The 10632-nt window shown below is 36.3% G+C and overlaps 1 protein-coding gene across 2 annotated transcripts in view; it reads right to left on the bottom strand.

Annotated features, from left to right (window-relative positions):
* Window positions 1-9914: 9914 nt before the first annotated feature.
* The window catches only part of LOC124777066 (sorting nexin-14-like), a 235220-nt gene continuing 234502 nt past the window's right edge, over window positions 9915-10632 (bottom strand). Inside the window, exon 19 of one of the 2 annotated variants that reach the window (XM_047252339.1) lies at window positions 9915-10406. In XM_047252339.1, the coding sequence (XP_047108295.1) occupies window positions 10317-10406 (90 nt within the window). In that variant the 3' untranslated portion in view covers window positions 9915-10316. The remainder of the gene's footprint in view (window positions 10407-10632) is intronic. The other variant, XM_047252340.1, reaches the window with a different exon arrangement.

Below are 10632 nucleotides of genomic sequence, written 5' to 3'. Positions count from 1 at the left end.
TTTTGCAACCCCAGACATTACTCTGAACAGTACTAAGAAAACCAGACTGTCTGGGCTAATCCCAGATGTATGGTAAGCCTATCACTCTTCAAACCACCCATAGAATCATCCAGATCATTTTTTTCAAATCATCTTTCAAATCTCTAATCGTAACACTTAGTTGACTTAACACTGAACGAAACAGTGATGACTCTTGTAAAATTTTACCAATGTGCTACAGTGTGGTGGCCTATAGCCCTTTCACTTACAAGGGTAATAATTGTAACTATATTAAATATATTATACATACATAAATTGAACTGCTTGAATCTAGTTAAATTTAATAAGTAATAATTTAACATAGCGAGGAATAAAATAAAAGAGAAAATGGAAATAGTGGGAATCAAACACAGTCTGCTGAAGCAGAAGTATGCAAGTCGCACTCTTAACCACTCAGCTACCTCGCCTGTCTGACATCTGCCAGTCCAGTTTTCTACACAGTCTACACGTAAATCTTTAGAGAGCATTTTACCTTTTCCATAGCTTAATCAGGTGAAATATATCAAGGAACTTGAAATGGGCATCTACCTGCTTGTATTAACATAGTTTGAGCCAAATTGGAGAGCCTCGACTGACATGCACCTGCTGTTAGATTTACATTTGGAGGAGATGCTATTTAAATTGCACTTACTCTTCATAAGATCTACTGGAAAAGGGCCTCTTTAGCATATCATCTAAAGAAAAGACTTTCATTCTAAAAGAAGGTGGCATTTCCCACTTTTGTTGCATTAATTATATTTGTTCACCACTACTTTCAGCCTTCTGTGCATCTCAAGTGAATTTGTGGCTATGCATGAGAAAACTATGCCTTACATGTTGAAAGATCAGTGACTTTAAAATTTAGTGTTTTCTGTTCATTTTGGTTCACAAATGCTGTCTTGTTGCTTTGACAGCTTGACATTTACAGAGGCATATAATACCTTTGCAAATGGCAAGCTGTCAAAACAACAAGAAAACACTTGTGAACCAATAAGAAACAAAAATATAAGGACCCTGACATTTCAGTATGTAAGGCATAGTCTTCTACTGTAGAACCACAAAATCACTTGAGAATGCCCTGGAAGGATGAAACTAGTCCTGACCAAATAAAATCAATACAGCAAAAGTGGGAAATGCCACCTTCTTTTAAGAAATTCATTGCTGTGGTACACACTATAGAAAAGAAAACAACTTTCATTTTAAGTTTGCTACTATACTCACCTTTTTTTACAACCATCCATAGCCTTTTGACTTACAAGGGCAGTAATTGTAACCAAACTGAAAATATTATTTACGTGAATTGAAGAGTTTAAATATATTTAAATTTTATAATAATTATTTAACACTGTGAGGACTAAAATAAAATATGTTACATGCAATTTCAAAGAAAGATATAGACCTATTGCTGTGAGCAATGTAGCATTCATAGTGCCAGAAGGAGTGGCATCACATCAGAGAATACGCAATCAAAAACACACAGCAGCATCTCTTCTCTGAGCTGATTGTAGTGCGGTTGACCATTATCTCAGCACTCAAAACTGGTTTCTAGTTACCACAGAGAGTGCACTTGAAACATGTTTCTATCCATTTTATTTGCATATCAGCACACAATCAAAGAGAAATGGCGTAATTTTAGCATGATTTTGGCTTGCATTCAAAAGAAATGGCGTAAATTTAGTGTGATTTTTGGACTGCATTAGAACACGAATGGCATGTTTTTAGTGGGATATTTGCAGTATTGGCAAACAATAACCAACCGCCACTGGAACAGAACATACAGCTAACTGAATTTTTGCCTGCATCCTAACTCTGTGTGCTTCTAGGTTTCCTTCCACTAGCGACCAACTTGCAATCATTGGGTGATTTCTTAATTTCTTGCTGTGTCACTGGGTGATAAGAGAACTGAAAACCAGGAGTTATTCAGAAAACCTCAACTCTGTTCCACTGTCACAACTCCTGGTGATGAGAGGGGATGACCATGCATACCAGCTGTTTACTGCCACCACTGCCAACCGCTTGCTGTTCTGTGATGGTTTGATTCTGCTTCCAGAAACTGTCAAATGCTGCCACCATCTGCCAGATGCTCAGGAACTATTGCTTGTTGACTACTAGTACCACTGCACCTTTCTCTTGTTACCTTAACACACTCCTGCACTATTTAGCCAGTTTGTAAAACAAACAAATCCCAGAAATGCGAGTAAACCGTGTTAAATACTTGCCTTTCTTATAAACTTTTCGCTATTCTGTCAATTCAATGGTCTTAAAGTGCATGACCAATTTAATGTTCATTAGTTATGATGGTGTCTAGGTGATGGTCACACACCTGTCATATGCCCCAGCAAATAGTTATGCTACAAAAAATTTTAAAAAATCTATCAAACACCAGACGGTTAATATTAAGAAATAAAATATTTATTAAAACTTTAAGAATGGCAGACAAATTTCCTTGCAATTATGAAAGTAATAAGTGCAACACACCTCACTACAGTTCAGTGTTAAAAGTCCTTGAAGCTTACTGATAAAATTTTTTACAAGTCCAGTGGTTCTGCTCAAAAGTTAAAGTTCACTATGCTAGCTACAGACACCTTTACAAGACCAAATGCATAGCTGTTCAGTGCTAGATACACAACAAACTATTAAGACTTACATATGGTTTCAGAGCTCCTGCAAAAAATTTTACAAGTGGACAAAGCTGTCGTTCAAAGATTTCAATCACCTTATTCTGCGATGGACACACTGCTTATGCAACATACATCCATCATAGGTCAAATTTCAAAGTGAACTGCCAACAGTCATTATGGAAACCACCCTTATGTAGACATGATCTGTCATAAAGAAATTCCAAAATTCACATTTAATTTCTTGCTACTATAGATATCACTCATGAAAAAAGGAAGGAATATTAGTGTTTAACACTCCATCAACAACAAAGTCGTTAAGAGATGGAGGCATTTGCTTTAAGTAATTTACAAAAGTCACCTAAATACTAAAGCTTGATGCTTGGATGGGGATTTGAACCATTGTCCTCCTGAATGCAAATCCATATTGCATAGAAATTAGGACCTGAATTTCACCAGCTTTCCCTCACTGTCCATGTAGCTTAGCTGGGTTCCTTAGTTTTGTTGATATTTTCATAATAATCAGTGAGCTAGCTTTATTTACTCTTATTTGCTATTAATTATTATTAAATGTAATGAAATATGCATGACTATATGGAGCTACTATATTGTGGTGTCTCATACTGCCATTACTTTTACTGATTTATAAGCCATTTGCATTAAGTTACATTTTTTAGTTCTAAGATTGAATGCTCCAACTCATAATTCAAAATGTATCTCATTAAGAGAAATTTTGAGATTATATTTAGATGACGCTGTCCAAGTGCTAGCGGTGCACATTTGGTTCTTTAAAACTGATTAAGGCATTTAGAAGTTATTAATTTACAAAGTTGGTAGATATTTTCAAACTTCACATGTATAATGCCGTTCTGTCTACCAAGTGAATGTTTAGACTCATTTTCTTGTCTCATTTTTCTCTATTATTCAGTGTTCCTGCAAAAGTTATAAGTATAAAGGTTTAGATTTTATGTATTTTGTGACTGTGAAATGAATTTTCAGCCTCTGAGACTGCGCCATGTATGCACCTCACTCCACCAGATTTCTGCAATGACCAAACAGCCAGGTTTTACCTGCTGTTGTTAATTCTCCATTTATTAATTAATGCTGCCCTCCTGTTAAGGTGGTTTACTTCACAGCCTCTCATTCAGTCAATTGTAGAGTATGAAAGTGTCATCTGTTGGCAGCAGAAAGCTACAGTTGCTACCTCCTTACAAGCAATGCTTGCCTGTGTCAGAAATCGCATGCCACATCCTGGCATGTGTCAAACCAGTGCCCATCTAGGTTCATCAGTATCTCAATTGGGCATAAACATCCTGACCACTGTGTTGCAGAGAGTGCTACAAAGTAAAAACATGGCTGTTTGTTTCATCAAAACTGTGACTGGGCTCTTGGCACTATGAATCTTTCAAGTAATAACTTGCTCTTAATGCGTGCTCACATCCCACAACAAAAAGAACCTTAACTTTCGCCAAGAAGCATATACAGGGTGTCCCGTTCAGCTTGACCATCCCAAATAACTTTTTGTCCAGAGGAAAAATAAAAAAAAAAAAAATGTATCAAGCAAATGTTATTTAGCTACCAGAAGGACATTACCCAGCATGACTGCTTTTCTTGTAACTTTGTTCATTATCATTATCAAGAAACAAATAGCTATATGTGTTTTTTTTTAAACAGTATCCTATTTTTTCTTTTGGTAATACACTCCCTCTCCTCAACAACTGTTCAGTAATGTAGCTCAATGTACCATTCATGTAAAAATAGCGTTATTAATAATGTAACCCCAAACTGACCTTTGACTGTCTTGTACTACACACAGTGCTGATAATCAGGGAAAGATAACACATCTCCTTGCTGCAGTTGACAATAAACAGATGGAAATACATGGAAAATGCACATTGGTCATTCAGTCAACCTTCATTTGAATGTTTATGTGAGCACAATGTACAATTGTGAACTATTACTGATCACAAGAGTATTAAGTACACAAATATAGTGCAAGGAGCAATGAAACATTCAGGCGGTAATAGACCACAAACTCCTAAGTTAACAGCAGTAAAGTAAAGGGGCCTTATTAGCAAAACAGAATGTACTGCCTTGTTTAGCCTAAGGTCTTTACAGAGAGCGTGGTGACATGCATACTACAGTAAACTTGTAGGTTTTTCTTAAATTTTCTTATTGAATGGTAACAAATAGTTTTATACAGAGATATGTATACTTTACAGTGATGATTGATTAAATGTGTGGTTGGGTTGGCACATAATCATAATTTTTAAGGGCGATAAGTGTAACCAGGAATGGAGTATACTCACTACCTACATATCTGTCTTACTTGTTGGAAAACAGAAGCAAGTAGGAGGTCAGTATGATTTTTGTAGTTTGAAGGTACCATGGAAACGTAATTGAAAGTAAACATGTAGCCCCTGGAGCAAGCATAAAAAGTTGAGGAGTAAAAGTTCAATTTTCTATATTCAGTTCGATACGTCCTGGATCATGACCCTTTGACCAGGATGTCAATTGTTTTCTGTCGCTAACATTGTTCGGGTTGACGTAAAGGGATGTACAATTGTAGCTGCTTCTTTCTTGTCATTACTACTATTAAACATTTGTGTGTGCACATTTCTTAAGTCATGTTGTCATTGTTTCGACTTTCCTCCCAGACACTGGGTCGCTTGGCAATAATTTACTTCTTGTTCTTTTGAAACTTTTGGTTAAACTTACTATCATCTTAACCGTATCTTCCTGATTTGGGCTATTCTTTTCATTATTCATGCTATCTAGATTTTCCCCAAATGGTAACTGGTTTTCAGTAGCCCAAACCCAGTACAAAATTTCTTTATGCACATAATAGAGTAGTTGTATCACTAATATTTTAGCTAAATGAACTGTGCCCTGTTGTTTGTCTAAATATTTAGATCGTGTTAAATGACACTCAATATACTTTTTAAAGCTTCCCCATGGAGTATTGTAGTGCTTTTGATCGAGTAATTCTAAAGTTCATTTTTCTTGTATTGATTGTGACCAGTATTTATGACAAAATTTCTATTGAAAATCCTTCCATGAAGTAAATTCTTCCAAGTGAGCATTCCTCCACTCAGCAGCATCCCCTGCTAGGCAACTTCTATTTTCCAAGAATCCTCCCCCACTTTTGAGGTAAAGATCTCAAAAAAAAAAAACTTGTAAGAAGTATGTTGGGTATACATCTCTGTTAGGTTTAAGCTTTGGGAAATGCTTGTATAGATTCATGCTACTGCATAATTGTAGTCCTTCTAAATAAAGTATTTGCATCTAAAGATTTCCCTCTACACTGACTTTCTGTGATTTCTTGTTTCATTTTAGCTAACTGATCCCACAATTGTTTAAATTCATTGTTTGGATGAGTTACTTCAACCCCAGAAAGCTGTACGCTATTTAAAGTTCATGCGCTCTTGAAATTTTTGATCTACTAAGGCCTGTACTTTTTCCTCCAAACCCACAAAGGTATCATGTGAAGAAATGGAATCTCCATTCTCCCTCCCTTGCTCTAAAAGTTCAATAAGATTTTGCTCATCTGAGATCTGATCCTTTACAAGTTTACACTTCTTTACTGCAAATTCTTTGCAAACTGTCTAAATCAGTGTGAATTTCCTTAATTTGTTCTTGATTTTCATTATGTACAAGGTCATACTGTTGAAGCATTTCAGTATGAATTTCATTTTTTAAAACATTTAATTTATGATCTACTGTATTCACTAAATGTTCCTCCAGATGTTCAAGTTTCTCATCAAATTGAGCAAATCTGCATTATTATTGTTAAGTACCTCCTCCTTAGATGAATGTATTTTATTATTAATCTCTTTAAATCGATTCTGTATCTACTTAATAAATTCATTGAATTTTTCCAAAATTGTTTCTGAATTCTTTTCTTCTGAGGTGGTCATCTTTCTTGTGATGACAGGCATAAACAATTATTTTATTTCTCATCTTAACACTCTTATTGTCTTAATTGTTTTCTACACTTGTCTTACTATAAAACTCACAAAACACACAATTTTTTTAAATTGGTTGCAAGCACAGCTCACTGTTAACTTTATACTGTGTGCTGCCAATTGACTGCTTGTCGAATGCTAGTTGCTCACAGCTGTATGCTACCAACGAACTGTGTGTACGCTGCAATGTGCTGATGACTGCATGTGCGCTGCATTCTTTTGATGACTGCTTGTAGCCTGCTTGCTGTCATTGGGTGAATATTGGTTCATTTCTCCCCAACAAAGTTCTTCATTCTTTTTCACTCAATTTTATTATTCATTTCTGATTCAGTTTGACGTCTGTACTGTAGAGGATGTCTTGTTGTTTTATTTCCACTGCCCTTGGCAATGCGTTTTCTCCTTGGCACTTTCTTACGAAATTTTCTTGAGAACTGGTTTTTTGTTAAATTTTATCTGTCTTTTAGCTGCTAAGGTCGCCACGTGAAGTGTTTCAGATTGCCTTGGGCTATGTGTTGGTATGTTATACTTCACCTCATGCACCAAACACTTAAATAAGTTGCCATCTGAACACTCCTTTTATATATAATGAATGTCGCTTACTATATGTTCAATCACTGTTAAGTATTACTAAACGGGGTCCAGTTTGTCTGTGTCCTGAATCTGTGTGCTTCTTCCTCCAACCTGGCTCAGACTTTGTATCCTTACAGGCTGCAGAAAAAGCTGCTGAAAATTAACTTCTCATTCTCATTTACTCCACCACATAAATAAGAAGTGAGTGTCAATTCACCTTCTTATATTATCTTCAAAATTACAACTCAGTATATGATAAATGAGGACAGCTACCAACTTGTATACTGCCTCTCTGTACTATATATGTAACAGATTTGATATTCAACTTGATAATTAACAATTACAATACATTTCTTGTCTTTGGTGTTTCATGTTCTTAGATTTCATGGAGCTCTTTCTTCTGCACCGCCCAGTCTGTAGAACTCCTATCTCCACCTCAGCAGGTAGGGTTGTCTGACTGCGACCCACTGCCATACAGTCACTGGATTGTTAGCTGTGGTATGAGCATCTACGATTTAAAACACCTCCCAACAGTGGGGTGCTTACCACTTATCAACTACTCTTAATCAAGAACATCTTTTCTCTGACATTTGCATTTCAGGAGGTGATACCTCTCATTCAAGAAATGGGATGTGTCACTACAGTGTTTATATGAATGGTATGCTGTGATACACTACAGAACAGTTCTTGGGTAGAGGAAGTACCAGGATGCTACTTTAAAAAGACTTGTTGTATGTTATATGTTAACCAGGGACCTAGAAACGACAGAGAAGCTCCATCTCCACCACAGCTGCAGTGGTCCACAACCCCACGACGACTACCACAGTCCACTTCACCCCTCTGCCGCCCCACACCAAACCCAGGGTTATTGTGGGGTTCAGCCCCCGGTGGACCCCCCCAGGGAACATCTCACACCAGACGAGTGTAACCCCTATGTTTGCATGGTGGAGTAATGGTGGTGTAGGTGTACGTGGAGAACTGGTTTTCGCACCAATCACCGACATAGTGCAGCTGAGACGGAATAAGGGGAACCACCCACATTCGCCAAGGCAAATGGAAAAGCACCTAAAAACCATCCACAGACTGGCTGGCTCACCGGACCTCGATACAAGTCCGCTGGGTGGATTCGTGCCGGGGACCAGGCGCTCCTTCCTGCTCCGGAAAGCCATGTGTTACATCGCTCGGCTAACCGGGCAGACCTTAAAAAGACTTACTGCTGTTCATACCTTTCCAATGAAAATAGTTACAAGAAAGACAACCCTGGTGCTTAATGATCTTCTGGTAGCTAAACAACATTTGCTTGATACATTTTTTTAAATTTTACTTTTGGACAAAAAGTTATTCGAGGTGCCAAGATAAATGGGATACCCCATACAAAAGTGATGATATTATCCTAGCTTTTGAAACTATTAATTTCTTCCTTGGGGTCAGGTTGGGGAAAGTTAAAAACGAAGGTATGACCCTTGCCCATTATTCTCATTGCTCATGGCATTTCACTGATTCCCTTAACGTTTCAAGTCTGGTGTGCACGTGCACTGAAGAGATCATTGGCCTTCCTCCTTGCTGTGTATGTGTGTTCTTTCGTATGCGTCCAAAAGAACAGACACCACACATATATAATTACAGTGAAGATAGCCAATGATCTCTTCAGTGTGGATGCACACCAAGCGAGATTCCTTCCCGTCCGAGATTCCTTCAATGCCTGCAATGTATTTTACATGTGTTTGTTTACAGTAAAGCTTTTGCTGAATTTCCTTACTGTTCTGGTGACAGAACTCCATTACATTCTGGTACTGTATTAGAAAATGAAGCTTTTAAATTGATCCACAAATTTTGTGCTAGCCAACCCTAATCACATTAACCGAATATCCATAGCCAATCACTGCAATGATTGGATTGTTCAGGTACAACTTTAGTTTAATGTCCCTCATACAGACAACACAATAGGTCAAATAATGCTGAACATACACATAACCATAGGGATGAAGTAACTTATCCACCTGGAAGTCTTTTCTTCCAATATTTCATATAGGATTTTCCACTATTATATTTTCATATTAAGTTTGTTTCCTCAAAACTATTATTGCTGATTGCCTCTTACTATCATTAATGTATGTTTCTGGAACCAGAATTTTCTCTCACAATTCCAGAATTCTAGACATTTTATAACAGTCCACACTGTGATATCAGTGGAATAATGAATACAGGTACACCTGGTACACTAAACTTTCTCATTGGGTAATGTAAATGCTCTGAAGAGTTTCTGTTAGTCATTGAGGACACTATATATGTGATGTTGGGGTTGTTTAAGGAACATATCACATGACAGAACCCATTAAACAAAAAATTCTGATTAAAGTACTCAAACACACACTAACCCTTATTCCTTCCTTTCTTTCCTATGTGTATATGCAAAATCTAATATGGGAAATTAGAAAATAAAAATTGATCAGTAAAAAATAAAAGTTCATTTTTATTGAAGATAATTTTTTATATAACTACTTTCTAATTTCACAAAGTAGAAATGGCAAAATGCAGAAATAGCGGACTCAGGGTCAAAGGGTAACAAATATTTTTTTTTAAAAAAATAACTTCCTATACAGTCAATAAATATCTGCATGAAACAAAATGAGAGATTCATATAAAAACTATATAAAGAGCTAGATTTTCCAATAAACTGATTTTTTTACGTAGGTAAGATGTGTACATAAAACAGTAATAAATAACAAATATTTCATGTAAAAAGCTCAAACGTAATTCAATAGTATGCCTTTTACAGCAATTTTTTAAGATCAACAGTTTCTGGAACATTATGATTAACACTATTATAACAACAAATATTCTCTCTGCAAATATATAACAATAATAACAACGGTCTGAAATATAAATGCTTCCAAAACTTTGGTGTGTAGGTACTTGTCAACAAAATAAACGTAAACTGATACTCATCCAAATGGCAAGGAACTATAGTATTTAAATATATGACAGCAAATGCAAAAGAACATTGTTTTCACATCATCTGAGTATTGTTTTGCATGGAAAATGCAACACTCCTGATTACCTTTCAAAGGTACATTTGTAGTCACCAGCAGCAAAATGAGCAGTCTCAGAAAGTGGAATGTTTCATTCAATATACTTGTGATATTTATTTTTCCATAGGTTGAGGTGACAGCTCTCCAGTCAGGCATTCAGGAAAGAGCTCTAAAGCAACAATATCCAGAAGAGTATATGCAAGCTGCAATAAAATAATAGTTTATTATTTAAAACACTGTAGACTGACAGAGAGGACATAAACAATGGTTTTTGTAATTAAAAAAAAGGGGGAGTGGATATATGGACACACATATCTGCAAAAGTGATTGAGCAGAAAATGAATGTTAGTAGTGGAATGAATAAAAGGGGAGAGAAAAATGTCTGCAGGTGAACTGTGAAAACAGTGTTCTGGAAAAATTTAATGCAAA

The sequence above is a fragment of the Schistocerca piceifrons genome, chromosome 2 (assembly GCF_021461385.2).
Source record: "Schistocerca piceifrons isolate TAMUIC-IGC-003096 chromosome 2, iqSchPice1.1, whole genome shotgun sequence".
In the NCBI taxonomy this organism is placed as follows: Eukaryota; Metazoa; Arthropoda; class Insecta; order Orthoptera; family Acrididae; genus Schistocerca; species Schistocerca piceifrons.
This window is presented reverse-complemented; position numbering and strand designations above follow the sequence as displayed.